Source organism: Diceros bicornis, chromosome 6, assembly GCF_020826845.1.
Source record: "Diceros bicornis minor isolate mBicDic1 chromosome 6, mDicBic1.mat.cur, whole genome shotgun sequence".
In the NCBI taxonomy this organism is placed as follows: Eukaryota; Metazoa; Chordata; class Mammalia; order Perissodactyla; family Rhinocerotidae; genus Diceros; species Diceros bicornis.
Genome location: NC_080745.1, coordinates 8,556,117 through 8,577,874, shown reverse-complemented (window position 1 = coordinate 8,577,874; position 21,758 = coordinate 8,556,117). Strand labels below are relative to the sequence as shown.

The 21,758-nt window shown below is 36.9% G+C and overlaps 1 protein-coding gene across 7 annotated transcripts in view; it reads right to left on the bottom strand.

The window, feature by feature from the left end:
* Window positions 1-21,758, bottom strand: part of CCSER2 (coiled-coil serine rich protein 2) — a 188,402-nt gene that overhangs the window by 140,880 nt on the left and 25,764 nt on the right. For all 7 annotated transcript variants that reach the window (XM_058542803.1, XM_058542804.1, XM_058542805.1 and 4 more), the window contains exon 2: window positions 712-2,167. In XM_058542803.1, the coding sequence (XP_058398786.1) occupies window positions 712-2,128 (1,417 nt within the window). In that variant the 5' untranslated portion in view covers window positions 2,129-2,167. The remainder of the gene's footprint in view (window positions 1-711; window positions 2,168-21,758) is intronic.

The following is a 21,758-nucleotide window of genomic DNA, read 5'->3' as shown; positions in this document are numbered from 1 at the left end:
TTATGCACATCTCTACGCACGGCCTAGTCTCCTGACCAGACCACACACCTACACCCAATCCCTTCAGTCTGTTCTTTTTTTCAGGCTATCTGGGCACACAGATACATTTTCTCCAGCATTTAGTGCCAGGATAACCAAGTATAAGAGGAAATGTCTAACAGGTGCTATCTCAGTTTCCTCAATTAAAAAAATACATAAAGCTCCTCTGAAAGCATAACTATAAAGTTTGCTAAACAAGAAATCTAAGTCCTCCCTTAAGAAAATGAAAATTTTCTAGAATAGAAAAATTCATTAGCTTGGACATAACCTATATTAGCTCATTTACCCTTTGGTACACCTTTACTCTTAACAAATTGCAATGATCTACTACCCTAAGGGAACAGATGGTTTAAAATGGCATGCCATTGGTTGGGGAAAGTGGGGAAAAAATAATTTTGAAGCAACTAGGAATAGGCCTGTGTATGACAAAAAAGAACAAAGGTAAGATACTTTAGGGGAAGAGCATTTTTACTGATGATGTTTTAGAGTGAAAAACAGGACAGGGAACAAAAGATACAAGGAAGAAAAAGGCTGCCCCACTCCAATTTTATCTAGACCCATCCCTCCATGTAATTGATAGTGTCTTGGAATTAATCAGATAATAATCCTAAATGTAAGTTCAGTTATATTATCTAGGAGAAAGCAAACAAACTTAAGGATATTAATATTTACCAGAGACACTTATATCTATCCACTCATCAGTTTTACTGAAGGATTTTTCATTTTCCTTGGGGGAATCAAATATATCCTTTGGTGGTACATTTTCATGCTTTTCTTCTTTGAGAGCAATTTCCTCTGGAGTTATTCTAGTTCGGTTGGAGTCTTCTACATCTATAAAATCATCACTAAAGTCTTCACTTAAATCATTCTTATCAGAAGATGACAAAGAAGACAAGGAAATGTCATCCACATCATCACTCAGGAATCTAGTTTTAGCATCATGCTTCATGGTCTGGTCATTTTCTGTTCTGTAACTATCATTTTCAATTAGTTCTTGGTCCTTATCAGTAGCTCTGTCCTTAGCCAAAAGTGCAGCATCTTCCTCTACACATGCATCAGCAGGTGAATTTTTATTACCATCAACTGTGATAGTCCCAGAAAATGGAGGTCGGCTAGATTTTAGTAGAGAGGGAGGAACCATCCTATAACCCAAAGTGGAAGTTACACCTGGGCCATTTGGTAAAGCCAACTTCTTTCCAGCAGCAGCGTAAGGCCTATTAAATCCATACCCTAAATGTTCATTCGCATTGAGTACTTCTGACTGCCGGGAATTTCTTGTTAGCATACTTGACCTCAGAGGCACTCTAATGGGTAGCTGTTGGTTCTGATAAGGCTTTGTAAGATCTGCAGCTCTATTGAAGGAATGTGATCTGGTTATAGATGACGATGGAAGGAATGAATTCTGAATGGAATGTGAAAAACTTTGTGACCTTACCATTTTTTCACAAGTAAGAGACTTAATGTTGTCTAGGGATTGTGCTAAGCTTTCTCCAGAACTGCTTCTGGTGGCACAGGAGTTTGCTCTAGGCCTTTGTATGCTACCACCTGATCGGTTTCCATAAAATCCATTCAACTGCGATTTCGGTGCACTGATTGAAGAATATGAAGTCCTTCCCAATAATTTGCCTTTGGTGAATTTACCCAAATTAGATGTTCCAGACAAAGTCTTTTGGTTTAACTCCTCTGTAGATGACACAAACATAGTGGACGGCTTTGCTAACTTTGATGTGAGTAAAGAAACACTTTTCAAACCTCCCTTTATCCCATTTTTATCAAACATTCCTTGAGTAGGTGCATGTTTCTCAGGATCAATTACTTTATCATGTGAACTTTGAGTATTGTTAGGCTCTTCAGCACTCTGTGCACTAAGCTGGTATTTATTTGCCGTTCTCCAGTTAAATGAATGGGACAACAGACAATCAGAGCCATTATTTTTGATGTAACTTTTGACATTGCCATTCTTGGAAGTTCCCAATAAATTAACAGGTGTCCCATTTGGCATTGGCTGCAGTGTACTTCTTACAGATTTTGTTCCATACTTTGGCAACTTGGAACCCAAAAATGTCTTGATTTGTGTTTTTTCTTCCATGAGCTATAAGGTGCATTTGTTCTTAAAATTTGACAGAATCTGAGGAGACAAAAAAGTAGATTAAACACTCCTAAATAAGGATAATTACATGGATTATTACACAATATGAATGCATATTCTTATACAATGAAATGCAGCAAATCCCAAAAGCTAGTCATGATTCCTACAGAACTCTTAATAAATATTGAAAGCACTAATTAAATTAATAACTTCAGGTTAGAAGAAAATAACATTTTTATAACACGTTTATAAACTTGGGCTATGGATGAGAATAGCAAAATCCAGAAATTAGACTACCAAATTTGATTGCATAAAAAAATAACACCTCTACAGCACAGCTTCCAATTTCCAACCCAAATTATTTTTTCACTTTGGGTAATATATCTCTTTAAAAAACAAGAACATGTGAATTTGTTTCTTTTTTTTAAAGCACACATGATTGTATAAAAACTGGAATAAATTTTTAAAACTTTCACTATTCAAGTCAACGGAAAGATGTAGGTAAAGAATACAATAGCACCAAAACAATTCTTCCGGCATTAAGGGCTGAGATATCAGCTGTCATTTGAAGCAATATCTCAAAAGAATTTCCATCCAGTAATATAAACAGACACTAGAGTACATGCCAGGGTGAGAAGTATAATAATTTAATAAAGTTGATTAGTCCATCAATTTCAACCTCTCAAATTTATTTTAAAGGTAATACAAAACAACAAACACAAAAAGGTTCAATATACACATAAAAGCATAGAACTAGAAACAACTAGTGTCCTCTATTTGAGTAACTCTTCAACAAATTATGACATGTCAGGATGAGATTACGAAGATGATACAGAAATACTAAAAAGTTTGTCCTAACATTAGCAGAAATATAATATGGTATGGTCACTACACGCTCACTGCAACTATATAAAAATTCAGTAAAAGCACAAACGAGAGCAAAATGCAAATAACAGAAAAGACATGCCTTAGGGCCATTTATGTTTTTCAATATTATGTATCTTATGACACTGTCTTCAATTTGTTGGGTTTATTTTTTTAATTAAAAAAAATTGATTCCAAGCCATCCCTGACCTTAAGAATTAAAAATTTCAAGAGTACACATGTGTTATTACTTATGTCAAAAGTAAATATTTAGGAACTCATATAGACTTGCAAGTAAAGATGGAGTGAAGTAAAATTACAGAACTTCCTGTCCCCAACAACTAATAAAAGGGACAGTGTATATATACATATATGTGTGTGTGTGTGTGTACAGTTTTTTAGCCAAAACTCATCAGCTGCAGTCAAACAAGAAACCATTTAAACTAAGAACCTCTGAACTTTAAAAAGTAGTGGCCAGAAAAAGATTCTGTATGGTGTGGTCTGGCTCGTAGCCTGATTATACTGCCTGGAAGCACTAATGCGAAAAATAAGTGAGTTAAGAAAACTTGAAAATTTTAACAAACATTCTCAAGTTTCGATAAAAAGATCTGATTTGCCACACCCTAGAAAAGCCCAAGAAAACATCTATAGCACAGAAGCTTTGAAACCTCAGCTGAGGCAGAGTAGCCACCAGAACCTGTCGACTTCCAAGGCACTATTCTGAGTTAAGGGAAGGGTCTGAAGCCCCTAAAAATATACTACACCCTCAGCACGATGGACCAGAACAGGACACTTAAAACCTAAGGAAACAGGAGAGCCTGGGACTCTAGAACAGTCCTCCCACCACCACCACCTTATACCCTTCAACTACAGAGAAGCAGAGAATAACACACTGCTCAAAAGGTGTACTGATGGGCTACAGTAAAAGGAGGAGACAGTCACAACTAAGGTGGGAAAAGTGTGGGAAAGAATTCACCTATGTTCTATCAAGGCAAATACAAAGTCTTGACCTAGCTATCCAAGTCTTTACCTAGCAAGACAAAAAGAAACGATCCTACAACTGTAAACAAGGGAGTGAAAGGAAGGGGAGAAACAAATACAGTCATGCATCACTTAACAATGGGGATATATGCTGAGAAATGCATCGTTAGGCAATTTTATCGTCGTGCGAACATCATAGAGTGTACTGACACAAACCTAGACAGCACAGCCTACTACACACCTAAGCTGTACAGTACTAATCTTATGGGCCCACCATCATATATGTGGTTGGGCACTGATGAAACGGCATTATGCAGTGCATGACTGCAATGACTATAGCACACAAAACAAGGAAGAACCTATTCTGAAAGAAAACATAATGCGAGGAAAATAAGGAAATCTCCACTGAGTTCGTTGTAACAAAGAACAACCTAATAAGAACATATATTTAATAAAATAAAAGCTCAAAGATAAAAAGACAAAACAGTGAGGCTGGCCTGGTGGTGTAGTGGTTAAGTTTGTGCATTCTGCTTCCATGGCCCGGGGTTCGCGGGTTCAAATCCCGGGTGCAGACCTGCACACTGCTCAGCAAGCCACGCTTTGGCAGCGTTCCACATGCAAAATAGAGGAGGACTGGCACAGATGTTAGCTCAGTGACAATCTTCCTCCAGCAAAAAGAAGAGGATTGGCAACAGATGTTAGCTCAGGGCCAATCTTCCTTACCAAAAAAAAAAAAGACAAAACAGGTAAATTGAAAAGTTATGGAAACCAATTAAGAAGAACACTGAATTTGTGTTCTTCTAATGGTGATGCAAACAATTCTTGTCTACAGACATGCAAATAAATTCTGTCCAGTTCAGCTGACTTTCCTCCGCCACTGTAGAAGAAGCCAGCTTTGTATCCATTTGCAAATTCACTTCAATATTCCTGATCTATAAATGTACCTGTTCTTTGCATTCTTCTTTGAAGTAGCTATAACATCTCTCTGACTCTCTCATTGACAATTTATAAAATATTTAACATGTGTTCATTTGATATCTGAATGGGAGTCATGATTTTATTCTCTTCTAAAATTTATCCTTTAAAAGTTTTGGAGATTCCAAGAGACCCAGTGTATGCACCAGACAGACACAGCTGGGTAATCCTTTGCCAGAGTGGTACATCTCACAGGCAGCTTAAGCCCAGACATGTCTTTCCTGTCTCCCAGAAGTGAAATGAGAACAGCAACAGAATTTTGCTAGCTTTGTCTACTTTAACTTTCCTCTCTTCTAATTTTGTTTTGTTTTTGTTTTTAGTTTATTTACAGCCATTAACTTCTTCCCCAGTGGTGATAACAACAATTGATAATTTGATTTTATGGACTGCCATTCAGTGATCTCTGTAAACAAATGAATAATTTATACAGATCTATTGTGTGTTGGGTGAGAGAAAAAGGAGAATCTGATTCATTAGTCATCTCTTTTGTTTACCTGTTTTGGGCTCAAATCAATTAAGAATTTCATGCTGACCAGGAAGGAGAATAGCTATTTGGGATCTGGACAGGTCAGGTTTTACGTTTCTGTAGCCATGGCTAAAATTTAGAATTGGAAATGATAAGCTCTCTCAGTATCTGTGTGGCTATGTGTCTGCAATTCAAAATGGTCTTTACTTCTCATTGTGAGTACATAATGCTTTCCTACCTCTAGAGGGTATTAATAAATTGGATTGTGAAGCATCTCGGAGCAGTTCTGTTACGATTGGCTTATAGAGATAAATATGCACTTATATAAGCTGAATATTACCCAAATTCCCAGAAAATAAGTAAATTGATCATCTAACATTTTAAATGTGTTATACTTTTTAAAATTATTTCTACAGAAACTAACTCAGAAAGGTTTTAAGAACCAAGTTCACATAACTAAGGTAAATGGCAAACAAAATTAGTTTAATAAATTTGTCTTCTGATTTTTTATCAGTGTTAAGCATAAGCATACATTTTTATTCCATTACAGTAACTTTTCTAAAACATATATAGGCAGGGCCAGCCCCGTGGCTTAGCGGTTAAGTGCGCGCGCTTCGTTACTGGCCACCTGGGTTCGGCTCCCGGGCGCGCACCAACGCACTGCTTGTCCAGTCATGCTGAGGCGGTGTCCCACATACAGCAACTAGAAAGATGTGCAACTATGACATACAACCATCTACTGGGGCTTTAGGGAGAAAAAGGGAAAAAAAAAAAAAAAGGAGGCTTGGCAATAGATGTGAGCTCAGGGCTGGTCTTTCTCAGCAAAAAGAGTTGGATTGGCATAGATGTTAGCTCAGGGCTGATCTTCCTCACAAAAAAAAAATATATATATATATGTATATATATAGGTGTACTGATCAAATAAGCCAATGTTACTGATAGACAATGTATATTATGAAAATGTAAACCTATGTTTAAATTGAATGATTATTCTGACAAACTTTTTATTTAAATAGTAATAATGTTTTATAGTATGTCAGCTTACAGATAATTTCCAAGAACTTTAGAGGTAACTTAAAACCTAGGACTAATGTTAAATTGAATTAATTAATGGATAATCCTTGGCTGGCTAGATGACTTCTAAGTAAGACAGAATACTAAAACATTAATTACCAAGTATAATTTCAAGTTTATATACTTTTGCTTCCTGTTATTGTATGCCACAGAAAGACTATATCTTTGGGACACATAAATGAATGTGTTCATTTTTGCTATTTTGAGAAATTGTACACTGGATGCCATTTTCATAAAAGTAACACTATAGATGATAGATAGATAGATAGATAGATAGACAGATAACACATAAAGATGCATGTGCACATATATATTTAAACACAACAAACAGTTAATAGTAGTTACCATTAGGGAAGTGAGAATTAGGTGAACAGAAGACTTCTTTTTACCTTTAAATCATTATTGTTTAAATATTTTAAATATGACATTGTTTTTGACAATTAAAAGGCTTTAATTAAAAAACTGCAATTTAAAAATAAAAACCATTTAGAGTGACATCAGCATCATGGCAGAGTGAGCTCTTCCCTTTGACTCTCCCCAATAAGATACAATGAAAAGGACATTCATATACCAACAGAGGACATTCACACAACACAAAAGACATCTGAGAGACCCATGCATCCATATGCCTGAAGGTGGAAGTGCTGGACCCACCAGAGGAAGTGGAAGGAGGTGAGGGGATCTTTTCTCCCTCCCCCAACGGCAGCGACCCAGGGCTCTGAGAGCCGAGGGCGAGGGGCAGCCTTCCATGGGAACACCTTCACTCTTGAAGTTCCCTCACAGCATGTGGGAAAGGCCCACACAGATGTGACTAAGCTATTGCAGGGGTGTCTTCATCAAGCCAGCACCACAGGAGAGCAGACAGCAAAGGCAGAGCAAGAACGTCCCCAGGATCCCACCAGCAAAAGAAAGCACCCCTCCCCCCGCCTGGTGCCCCAGCTCAGCCTGTCGGCCAAAGCACCCACATGTACAATAGAAAAGCCGCAGCTGTGAGCGAGTGAGCCCCAGTCATGGCAGGCTCAGAATACACAGCTCTTGACCCCCAATCAGTGGTGGCAGATGGACTATGCAACCAGATATTATCACTATGTAAAGGCACAAATCCATGGCATCAAACAGTATGAAAAAATATATTAATACTCCAGACCAGAAGGAAAGTGACAAGCACCCAGAAACCAATCCTGAAAGCACAGAAATTTATAATCTAAATGACAGAGAATTCAAATTCAGCTATCATAAAAAAACTCAATGAGTTACAAGAAAATACAGACAGACAGTTCAATGAAATCAGGAACTTCTTCACAAAAGAGATTGAAACTCTAAAGAAAAATGAATCAGAAATGTTGGAGACGAAAAACACAATGGAGGAGATAAAGAAAATTCCGGACTCCCTGAATAATGGAGCTGGTATTATGGAGAAGAGAATCAGCAGTCTGGAGGACAGAAATGCTTCAGATGGAGGAGGAGAGAGAACTAAAACTAAAAAGAAATGAAGAAATTCTCCGAGAAATATCCTACTCAAGTAGGAAAAGCAACATAAGGATTATAGGTATTCCAGAGGGAGTAGAGAAGGACAATGGAGCAGAAAGCTTGTTCAAAGAAATAATAGCTGAGAACTTCCCAAAACCTGGGGTAGGAGCTGGAAATATAAGCAAAAAAAAGCTAATACAACCTGTCGCTGTATCAACGTAAAAAGAGCTTCTACAAGGCATACAGTAGTAAAGCTGGCAATAGTCAACGACAAAGAAAAAATATTAAGGGCAGCAAGGCAGAAGAAAATAACCTACTAAGGAACCCCTATCAGGCTTTCAGCAGAAATCTTAAAGGCTAGGAGAGAATGGAATGATATATTCAAAATTCTGAAAGAAAAGCTTTCAGCCAAGAATCCTCTATCCAGCAAAAATATGCTTCAGATTTGATGCAGAAATAAAAACTTTCCCACATAAACAAAAGCAAAGGGAGTTTGTGGCCAAAAGACCCCCTCTACAAGAAATACTCAAGAAGGCCCTCACACCTGAAAAAAAAAAAAAAAAAGAAAGGGGTTACAAAGCTTGCAGCTCTCTATCAGAACAGGTTAGCAAACACTTAATTATAACATTAAACATCAAGGGAAGGAAAATGTCAACAATAATCTCATCATTTTAACCACAAATTCACAACACAATATGGGATAAGTTGTGACAATAATAACTTAGAAGGGGAAGAGGAAGGGGATAGAATCGAGTTAGTCTAAGGAAATAAGAAGCCTCAGAAAATGGACTATCTCATCTATGAGATTTCTTATACAAACCTCATGGTAACTATAATCAGATAATCAGAACAGAGACACAAATGATAAATAAAGAGAAAACTAAGAAAACCATCATAGAGAACTACCAAAGTGAATTGGTAGTCCAAAATATATGGGATGAGAAACAAGGGAAATGCAGAACTGGAAAATGAGTGATAAAATGGCAGCATTAAACCCTCATATATCAATAATCACTCTAAATGTAAATGGATTTAATTCTCCAATCAAAAGACACAGAGTGGCAGGATGGATTAAAACACAAGACACAACAATATGCTGCCTCCAGGAAACACATCTCAGCTCTAAAGACAAACACAGGCTCAGAGTGAAGGGATGGAAGACGATACTGCAAGCTAATGGCAAACAAAAGAAAGCAAGTGTTGCCACACTTATATCAGACAAAGTAGACTTCAAGACAAAACAGGTAATGAGACAAAGAGGGGCAGTATATAATGATAAAAGGGACACTCCACCAAGAAAACATAACACTTATAAATATATATACTTATATATAAACATACACTTATAAATATGTGGGCAGCATCCCACATGCAGCAGCTGGAGGGATGTGCAACTATGACATGCAACTGGGGCTTTGGGGAGAAAAAGGAGGAGGACTGGCAACAGATGTTGGCTCGGGGCTGGTCTTCCTCAGTAAAAAAAAAAAAAAAAAGAAGATTGAAATCATATCAAGCACCTTTTCTGACCATAATGCTATGAAACTAGAAATCAACTACCAGAAAAGAGCTGGGAAAGTGACAAATATGTGGAGGTTAAAAACATGCTACTGAACAACCAACAGATCACTGAAGAAACTAAAGCAGAAATCAAAAAATATCTGGAGACAAATGAGAATGAAAATACCCCATACCAACTCATATTGGATGCAGCAAAAGCAGTCCTAAGAGGGAAATTCATACCAATACAGGCCCACCTTAACAAACAAGAAAAATCTCAAATAAGCAATCCTGAACTACACCTAACAGAAACAGAAAAAGAACAAAGCCCAAAGTCAGCAGAAGGAGGAAAGTAATAAAAATTAGAGCAGAAATAAATGAAATTGAAACAAACAAAAAAAAACAGTAGAAAGGATCAATGAAACAAAGAGCTGGTTCTTTGAGAAGATAAACAAAACTGACAAACCCTTAGCCAGAGTCACTAAGAAAAAAAGAGAAATACAAAGGATTATAAGAGAATACTACGAAAAACTATATGTCAACAAATTGGACAATCTAGAAGAAATGGATGAATTCTTAGTTTCATACAACCTTCTAAAACTAAACGAAGAAGAAATAGAGAATCTGAATAGACCAATCACAAGTAAAGAGATTGAAATAGTAATCAAAAACCTCCCAAAAAATACAAGTCCAGGACCAGATGGTTTCCTTGGAGAAGTCTACCAAACATTCAAAGAAGACTTAATACCTATCCTTCTCAAACTATTCCAACATCACCCTGATAACAAAACCAGACAACGACAACACAAAGAAAGAAAATTACAGGCCAATATCCCTGATGAACACAGATTCAAAAATCCTCAACAAAATTTTGGCAAACCAAATACAGCAATACAATAAAAAGATCATACACCACGATCAAGGGGGATTTATACCAGGGACACAGGGATGGTTCAACATCCACAAATCAATCAATGTGATACACCAAATTAAGAAAGTGAGGAACAAAAACCACATGATCATCTCAATAGACGCAGAGAAAGCATCTGACAAGATCCAACATCCATTTATGATAAAAACTCTCAAGAAAATGTGTATAGAAGGAAAGTACCTCAACATAATAATGGTCATACATGACAAACCCACAGCCAACATCATACTCAACAGGGAAAAACTGAAAGCCATCCCTCTGAGAACAGGAACAACACAAGGGTGCCCACTCTTGCCACTCTTATTCAACATAGTCCTGGAGGTTTTGGCTAGAGCAATTAGGCAAGAAAAAGAAATAAAAGGAGTTCAAATAGGCAGTGAAGAAGTGACACTCTCACTGTTTGCAGATGACATGATTTCACATACAGAAAACTCTAAAGAATCCATCAGAAAACTATTAGAAATAATCAACAACTACAGCAAAGTTGCAGGGTACAAAATCAACTTACAAAAATCAGTTGCACTTCTATACTCGAATAACGAACTAAGAGAAAGAGAACTCAAGAATACAATCCCATTTACAATCACAACAAAAAGAATAAAATATCTAGGAATAAATTAAACCAAGGAAATGAAAGACTTATACAATGAAAACTATAAGACATTATTGAAAGAAATCGATGATGACATAAAGAAATGAAAAGATATTCCATGCACATGGATTGGAAGAATAAATACAGTTAAAATGTCCATACTACCGAAAGCAATCTACAGATTCAATGCAATCCCAATCAGAATCCCAATGATATTCTTCACAGAAATAGAACAAAGAATACTAAAATTCATATGGGGCAACAAAAGACCCCGAATTGCTAAAGCAATCTGGAGAAAAAAGAACAAAGCTGGAGGCATCACAATCCCTGACTTCAAAATATACTACAAAGCCATAGTAATCAAAACAGCAGGGTACTGGTATAGAAACAGACACACAGATCAATGGAACAGAATTGAAAGCACAGAAATAAAAACCACACATCTACGGACAGCTAATGTTCAACAAAGGTGCTAAGAACATACAATGGGGAAAGGAAAGTCTCTTCAGTAAATGGTGTTTGGGAAAACTGGACAGCCACATGCAAAAGAATGAAAGTAGAACATTACCTTTCCCCATACACAAAAATTAACTCAAAATGAGTCAAAGACTTGAAGGTAAGACCTGAAACCGTAAAACTCCTAGAGGAAAATATAGGCAATACAGTCTTTGACGTCGGTCTTAGAAGGATCTTTTCAAATACCATGTCTACTCGGACAAGGGAAACAAAAGAAAAAATAAACAAGTGGGACTTCATCAGATTAAAGAGCTTCTGCAGGGCAAAGGAAATCAGGAACAAAACGAAAAGACAACCCACCAACTGGGACAAAATATTTGCAAATCATATATCCAACAAGAGGTTAATCTCCAAAATATATAAAGAACTCACACAGCTCAAGAATAAAAAAGCAAACACCTGATCAAAAAATGGTAGAGGATATGAACATTTTTCCAAAGAAGATAAACTGATGGCCAACAGACACATGAAAAGATGTTCATCACTAATTATTAGTGAAATACAAATCAAAACTGCAATGAGATATCACCTTACATCTGTCAAAATGGCTATACTTACTGAGACAAAAAATAACAAATGTTGGAGACGATGTGGAGAAAAGGGAACCCTCATACACTGCTGGTGGGAACACAAACCAGTGCAGCCACTATGGAAAACAGTATGGAGATTTCTCAAAAAATTAGAAATAGAAATACCATATGACCCAGCTATCCCACTATGGGGTAGTTATCCAGTATTATTTGAATTGTAGAAATCAACAATTCGAAAAGACTTATGCACCACTATGATCACTGCAACATTATTCCCTATAGCCAAGAAGTGGAAGCAACCCAAGTGCCCAGTGACTGATGATTGGATAAAGAAGAGGTGGTATATATATACACAATGGAATACTACTCAGCCATAAAAAAAAGACAAAATCATCCCATTCGCAACAACATGAATGGACCTTGAGGGTATTATGTTAAGCGAAATAAGCCAGACAGAGAAAGACAAACACCACATGATTTCCCTCATACATGGAAGATATACTAACACTTGGACAAAGAAAACAGTTCAGTGGTTATCAGAGGGGAAGGGGGTTGGGGGGTGGGCACAAGAGGTGAAAGGGCACATTTATATGGTGACTGACAAATAATAATGTACAAGTGAAGTTTCACAACGTTACAAACTATTATGACCTCAATAAAAAAAAATGAAAAATATAAAAAAAAATAAAAACCATTTATTCAATACCAAGACTCTTAACAACAGTTCGATCTAACCAAAAAAATATTATTTAAAAATAAGTTTATTATATAAAAGATACTTAAAAGACATAAATATAGAAGATGCTTGCATTAAAAAGAATTTTTTTATTCAACAGACATTGTTTCTTCATAAGAAATTACCATTTCAATTTCTCCAGACCTCAACCTCAATTTAATATGTTTCACTTATGAATTTTATAAAATGTATTCTAAATTCACTATTTCCATTCCACAATTCTAGTTCTTACCCTTGTCATCATTTCCTGTATTCACAAAGGCTTCTTCTTACATTATCAAGACTCGGATCTCACTTCTATTCCAACTGTCAACAGTTATTCTCTTAAAGTACAGATCTGATATGTCATTCTATGGATTAAAAACTATGCATGGCCCAGGAACAACAAAATAAAACCCAAAATCCATTGTACAGAGATCAAGCTTCTCTGTTTGGTTCTACCCTATCTTTGCAGTACTATCCTTTCAAGCCAAGATGCATTGTTTGTCACTTCCCAAAATCCATCCTACATTTTCTACCTCCTATGCCTTTGCTAAGGTTGTAAAGACCACCTTGAAGGCCCTACCCTCAAAGTCCAAAATCCCTGTACCCAGAAACCTTTTCATTTAAAATTAATCTTGCATCCTTCTCTATTCCCTTCACATCAATGATACAGCTGAGTCTATCTTATAATTGTGTGCATGTCTACTTGACCCATAGGAAGTAAAGCTGTTGAGAACATAAACTGAGTCCTATATACTTTAGGGGCCTGCTATAGGACCACAAATTTGATAGATCATCAACTTTTAAGTCAATTCATAAGCTCTTAGTGCAAATTAATTTAATAAATAGTAAGTCAAGACTGAAAAATAACTTTGTATTCTGTGCTTAACTGGTAGTAGTTGCATTGAGCAATATGTTGAAAAAGATTCTGAAGTCAAATCTAGATTCTAGAATAAAGCATCACGCTCAAACAGCAATATCTGCCATGAGCAGAAAAAGGGACAGCGGCAATATCCATGCGAGATGACTGTTATCGCTTTTTTTTTTTTTGGTGAGGAAGATTGGCCCTGAGCTAACATCTGTTGCCAATCTTCCTCGTTTTGCTTGAGGAAGATTGGCCCTGAGCTAACATCTGTGCCAATCTTCCTTTATTTTGTATGTGGGACACTGCCACAGCACGGCTTGATGAGAGGTGTGTAGGTCTGGACCCAGGATCCGAACCTGCAAACCCCAGGCTGCCGAAGCGGAGCACGCGAACTTAAACCACTACAGCACCGGGCCAACCCCCATCTCCATTTTTGATAATGGTCTTTACCACAAAACATACTTTCACACCTACAAACACTTTCAGCATAATCATAAGGAAACTGATAATGATATTAGATATAAGGGTCACTCTGCAAATCACTAAATAATACATTAAAGATTCTGTCCTCTAGTGAGTCAGTCTATGAGTCAAAGAGGCTTTAACATTTCCCTGCCTGTCACAAGTAGACTGAGGACAGAACATTCTATTCTTTCACTTCTCTATGCCTCTATTTTACTGCCTAAAATCAGGATAACGTATGTTAATTTTCTAAGAACATCTTAAGTATTAATAACTTAGAGGTACAAGATAAGCCCACAAGAAAAGACACAATGTTACTACAAAGTGTTTGGGGTGCTACCACTCGGAGAAAAAAAGATTACAACCTGAATGCACTATTTTCTATCAAGAATATTTATTTCTAAATGCACAGATAATTACAACATAAATGAGATCATCTTGGACTGTGATCCTAAATCTAAGCTAATCTGATGTCTCAACCACAAAGTTTCCATATTTGCTCATAGTAAGAATATTGTCACTTCATCTGTTGATGAGCTACTGTCTGTCTTTAAATATTCACGAAATTTTCTCCTAATGTGCTTATAACTTTTAAATGAAATAATATAGACATTTTAGTAACTATGCCATCTTTGATGTACTTTACCTGATATGCAGTCTGTTAAGTGATTAAAAAATGCAGTCATAACAATTTGAAAAAGTACATGTTGGCTACAAATCTAATGATATAATCTCTGAAACACTTCAATATTGTCTGTGAGCTTTAATTTAATGCTGAACTAAGAATACCTGGTATAGAGCTTGGCAATGTCTGAGATTTTCTCAGTTAGTTTAAGAATAATTTTTAAAACTATAGCACATTTACAGTACTGGTATTTCACATTTGAAAGAATTTTCAAAACTACTTATAAATTCCTTTTTAAAACACTAGTAAATCAGATTTTTTTGCTTTTAAAATCCACAATTGGATGGAAAGGAGTAAACGTTATTGAGCACTTACATGATAGGTACCAGGCCTAACACTATCCTTGTCGTTTAATCTTCATCACATTATAAGGTGGTAGATTTCATCCCATTTTAAATACATAAACTAAGATTCAGAAAGGCTAGAATACTTGTCCAAAGTCACAAGTTCATTAACTAATGAAGAGGATTCAAGTTCAAGTCTACCTGATGCCAGGGTCCATGCAGACTGCCTTCCTGACAAAGGAATGAAATATTCTGAGAGGTTTACTGATAGCTAGGGACAAGCGTGAAGGAATGAACTGGACAGCTAAGGTTTGAGAAACATAAAAGACTACAAAGAACCTAGGTACAATTAATTAAAGGAGAAGTTTTGCAGAGGAACAGTAAGAGCTTTCACTTTTTCAAACTCCTTTCATATCCATTACCCTACCATCTGAGGAACCACCCACTCACATTCTTTTTTTAGTTCTTCAAATAGCTTTTTAGAAGGTATGAATTGCCTGTATTTTAGGGATTTACATAGGCATAAATTCACTACTGAGTCCAAGAGCATTTTAATTGAATAACAATGCTGATGACTACCTACCCATAACCAGTCACTTCTTGAAACTTGCTTTCACCTTCAGCTAACTACATCTTAATTTAAAAAAAAATTTTTTTTACCTTGTGTTACTCAACCACTTCCCCCATATCTCCTTCTCCCGTTTTTCCAGGCTTTCATCTGTGGCAGAAGCTGATTCAAAGGCTTGATTATAGCAATTAAATAAGCAAAAATGACACCTTCAGCCTAACGTTAAAGGTTTAAAAAACAGTACAACTTCATTCCAGATTCTCGGTTTTAAAGAGAGCACGCCAAGCTCAACACAAAGCCCCATCACTGTATCAAGCTGACCTTTCTGTCCTCCAGCTACAACTTTTTGCTCAAGTAGATGGAGATCAAAGCAATTTGTGAAAGTTATTTGCTCTAAATGAATTTTTGGCTTAGGAACATTAAATAATGTTATTAAATGTAGACTCAAGGTGTATTACTTTCTTAAATTTTAATTTAAGGGACAAGGAGACTACAAGCAGATAAAGAGGAAACAGAAGCTCTCCTGGCCAAACCATAAAAACTCTCCCTCCAAATTTTACCATTTAGTTCAGGTAAAACTCAAATAACTGTGTGGGGCATGCAAATGACATTAAGGTGATGGGGCCAGGTAAAGATGACAGGTGCCAAGTTGCTTGAATAATGACCAAGCCTAACACATGAGTAGTTACACTGCCTTTTAAAATAGTATACAGCCATAACAATTAAACGTAGACATTTTATAAACACTGGGTGCCTGAATAATCACAGCATGCAATCGTTTAGCATTTTAGTCTATTTAGGACCTGCTCCAGCAAAGTTCCTAAATTAAATTAAATAGGCAATGAGGACAGGGCTATAGGGGGTCAAGTGTTATGGAGAAGAGTGACATGGGCAACATTAGCGTGTAATTAACATAATCACTAGGCTGTAAGTTCACTGATGGCACAGACTGGATTTGACACACCAGTATACATTACCTAACCCCAAGCTTGTTCAGTATATGAGACACTCGATAAATACCCCAAAATGAAACATTTTGTTAATATTCACATGTACTGAAAGTATTATACGAAAGAAAAATCAATTTCAGTGGTAATTTTGACATAATAGAATACAACATGGCAGTAAAAAAAAAAGAGCTAACTATTGGTTACATGCAACAACGCAGATGAATCTAACAAGATCCTTTAAACAAAAGAATCCAGATACTTAAGAGTACATACAGCGTGGTTTCATTTATAGGAAGATCAGACTTCCACTTCCACTGAGGATGTAGAAAGCTGCAATGAATGTCACTACTACCTAACAACCTGGAAGAGCTAAATAATCTTCAAAATCCTAACTTTTCTGGAGCCCATCAGAGAGCTGATGCCTTCTTGGATCCTAATTTAATCAAACCCCCAGTAATAGAGAATTGTTCTTGAGACACTTCAGGAAAATTGAACATGGAATGGGAGATGGATCACATTAAGGATTTTATTATTTTTGTTGGGAGTGATAAGAGCATAATGTTCATACATTTTTTTAAGTCTGTTTTACACTAGAGCTACAAATACGAAAGTATTTAAACACGAAATTATATATTGGGATTTGTTTTGAAATACTTCACTAAAGATCAAGCCCCCCACCCAAAACAAGTGTTACAGACAAAACAATACTGGTAATTCTTAAAAGCTGAGTGATAATACACTAGGGGGTTCACCATACTGTTTCTCTACTCATTATGTTTGAAAGAATCTATATATAATTTTTCCTTTAAAAAAAGTAAACCTCAAATAAGGATGTTTCTGTTACCGCACAAAATTGGAGTTCTCTGCCTGATGCACATAAACAAGCCAATTAATTATGGCACCAGCCTTTGAGGGGAGAAATCAGCTTTATTCTGCAAGATCGATCTCCAGGGAGACGGGGGCGTGTGCCCTCAGATCTGTCTCCCCGATTCAGGATTTGGGACAAAATTTAAGAGGTTAGGGAGAACAGGTTGGCACACAGAAATGCTGGTGGGACAGGTTTTGACTGGTGGGCTTCAGGTATTTTCGGTAAGGTTTTAAACATTTATGATGAGGTTCTAAACATTTATGATGAAATTGGGAAGGAATTTTAACACCAGCTCTTCCTGAATGAGGGACCCCTTGCTTCTGATAAGAGTCCGGCTTTCAAGTTCCGGTCATATCCTGGTCCTTGGGTTCCACAGAAGGAGAATCTTTGGTTCCAAGGTCATTTCAGGTCACAATTTCTTCTTTCAAGCATGCCCTGGCTATGTGACTTTGCCGTCTTTCTGAAAGACAATCCTTAATCACTTTGTTGATAAGAGATAGGGTCTGTTGGAACTGGCTCTAAATGGGCCCGTGGTTACACTTCCATAGGAGGAAGAGATATGTAATAAACTACAGCACAATCCACATTATCCTCCTCCTCCTCTTAGCATTCACTTCCTCTCTCTCCCCCATCCATCTCTCCCTCCCTCCCTCTCTCTCCCTGCCTCCTCTCACTCAGGTGCACCTGCATACTTCTCCTATTCAGAGAACTCCTAATGCCTGAATCTCTACACGTAACTCCTCCCACAAAGGATAAAGTCCTCTTGATTTAGCAGTACCATGAGCCATAACCTGCTCTAATCAAGCCTTGAGAGGTTCCAGCAAGAGGAAAACTATCTTGGACAGTGGTAATGGGTAATGGTTAAGAGGGTTGTGGAGTTGCCCAGATTAGAATCTTATGCTTACCACCTCCTAGGAGTGTGGCCTAGGTCAAATTACTTGGGCTACCATTAAATCTGTTTTTTCATATGTAAATGATGGATAAATAATAGGACCTAATCATGGCTTTTATCTTAGGCTGCACTGTTTTCAGATTAACAGAACAACCCCATGAAGCCAATCTGGCCTGCTGTTTTGACATTTGCCAAGGGACATTTTGTGAAAACAGTATCAACAAGTAATATGAACAAGAGGCTTCCTTGACCCTTACCACACCTGAGTACTAGCTACCCTGATACAAAGCTCAGAGACGATGCAAAAGTGGCTGTGTCACACATTACTTTGTGGTTTACGAAAGTGAGATATTTAATAATTTATTTTTAAAGTACAACAAAGTGTTTCCACCAAAATGGTCAGGTCACAATGCAACGTATCCAACCTAGTCACAATGCAACCCATCCATTTTCAGCTTCATATCAGCACGGCACACAGCCTCTCTTTAACAAGCCCAGCTCCCTTCTCATATGCAAGCTTTAAAAGGACAGTATTTAATACAAGACACTACATTAAATCACAAAGCTAATATTTTAATATTAATCTCAAATATTACTGAACAACAAACATTTAAACAATAAACCAACCTGGCAAAATTAGGGAACAAATTGTTCTGATAACCTAATACTGAGTAATATCTAAAATTGACACTTGGTGATAGACCTATAGTGATGTAAGCTTTCTCTGATGATTCAGAAAGCACCTTAAGATCGTAGAAACTGTCTCAGAGTTATTAAAATGACTCAGTTATTTCAATGAAAAACTGATTAGAGATTTCTAGCCAAAAAAACAGCTGGATTGCAGTCCTCCATTCTTACACAATTTCAAGCAGGAATGGACATTCATCTTGTTCCAGATCCTGCAGAGTTGCAAGTGCCCATTAAGCAGATACATCAGGTTTCCTATCAACTCTTCAACTGTATAAAATATTATTAATACAGTAATGCCTGAATTAACTAATCCTTTGGGAATAACACTCTTTTTTAAAAAAAAAAAAAGTCTACCTATGAGCTAAGAGTTAGATGTTCCCATCACTTTGAATCAGTAACAGTGGGAGGAGGTTACAGAAGTCGTTTTGAGAAGCAAACTTCACAAAGCAAATCAGGGTCCCAGAACCAGGAGAAAGCAAATGCTAAAGGTTCACAGATCCCACACACACAGAGTTCCTCTACTCACTTTCAACTCATAAGCTTTTTGTAAATGTGAACAAAGCAAAGTGAACATATGAGGAAGAAATGAATCTCTTTTTCCCTCAATAGGTCTCAGTTGGTACATGCTTGTCAGCATGAGCATGTTACCAACAGTGTGATAGTACTATGTGAAGATAAGATTTTCTTGCAGAAGCCAACTACTCGAACTCACGCTCATGCAAAGCTGCAAAAAAAGGACTAGGTTGACCTTAAGTCACTATCTGTTTTTTTTCAAGGGCAATTTTGGCTTTACAAGATTTTTAACCTACATGCTAACTAGAATCTAAGCTCACACAAGATGTCCTATTTTGTAGTTATATATGTCCTCTGAATCACTGGAGGCAGGGGAAACATAAGCAAACAACTTAAGAGACAAGTGTATTCTCTATGAAGTCTAGAGGGCTAAACTCCATCTAGGAGGAAAGGAAAGAAAATCTGAACTGAAATTAAAAGGAAAAGAACCCATAGCTAAAAACATGCATTAAGTCACATTCTCTTCTCCAACAAAACTATTACTTACTGTATACTTTCCATAACACTATTAAAATGTTATCCAGAATAGCATTTATTTGTTGACTAAATATTACTGAGCACCCATTGTGTGCCAGTCACTGTACAAGTTACTGGGAATACAGCTATGACTAAAACAGACATGAACCTCGTGTTCACAGAGCTAATGGTCCAGCAAAGACTAGATAGTAAAATATGCATAAGAATATAATTTATGTTATAAAAAGGCGGTATCAAACACACTGCGAACCAAGTCCAAGGAAAAAGGGAGTCAGGGAATTTTCAAGGTTTCTATGGACAGTGTAGCTAGTCATTAGCCCAAGATTATTCCACTAACTACTTATAAAGGTTCATGGTTGATTTGTTGAGGAGTTTTGAGACCCACAGCTCCCACAACAGACCATGCTCTCCCATCAACTTGTGTTTGCACATTGAGTTTCTTCTGCCTGTAATGCACAACTCTTGACCCTGCACACATTCTTCATAGCATCAAGAAATCTTTGCAGAGCCCAGGCCCAACTCCTATTTCTTGTCAACAAGCCAAGAAGTGCTCCTCAGACCACTCCAGGTTTATGTTCCCTCCACTGGAGGCCAAGTTCTTTGAGAACACAGACTATGCCTTTCACTCATCTGTTTCCTCACTCTGGCCCTAGGACACAGCCTGGCACATAACTGGTGTTTTAGAAATGTAGGTTGAAAGCAAGAATGAAGAGCATATCCCTTAACATTGTCTTGCTGAGAATTCTGTTAGTTTTACCTCAAATCCACAATATCAACATTTATATATTTAAAGCATAACACAGCTTGACACAAAATAGGTAGTATATTTCAACTAATAGCTAAGATCCTATAGAACTGGCTTATAAGCTTCTGTTTAAAAGTTCCTTGTTTTCCTAGGTAAAACAGGTACCCAAATTCATGATATTTTTTCCCAACCCTCCACAAACCACACTGGGTTATTAAACCCAATGAACAAACCAGTCTCTCTTCCTTGATGGCTTCCTTCTTATTTAATAATTTATTCTATTTTGGAATCTCAATCCTTACCCATTACCTATGGCACCTAACTCTTTAGTTTTTTTCAACAAGAAACCTAAAATTTGGGGCATAAAACGTTGTTTTCTTTTTTAAAAAACACTAAATTAGAAAAGAAATGGGACATGACACAATCACTCCGTCTGACTGCTCTTTCAATGCTGACTCCTTGTGTGATTTAATTACAAAGTATTTTAGATAATTACTCTGCAACTTTTAATAGCAACTAGGACACTCACACTTCAACATTTTGAAAAAGTAAAAATCCTCAAACTAGCTAACAGTATTTAATCAATCCCCAGAGTACTGACACTGAGACTCTTCTTGATGTGGCAAATACCAAAGTGATTAAAGTTAGGTGCAGTGTTTCCATCCATAAGTTGATCATGACCTAAGACATGAGGACCACTGACTATAAGAGCAATCTTACTGTGCGTAGGACTAATGCAACTCAGCGTCTTCCTCGGCAGGGAAGCCCCTTAATCCACTGCATACCCCCACCGCAGATTACTACACTTTTTTATTAAGCACCTATGAGACAAGATCCTGAAAAATAAACAAGGTAAGATACAATGCTTGCCAGGAGAAGATTATGATCTTGTAAAGGAAGAAAAGTCCTTATTATGGCAATGACTTACAATACATTCATTCAGTCAGCAAACATTTA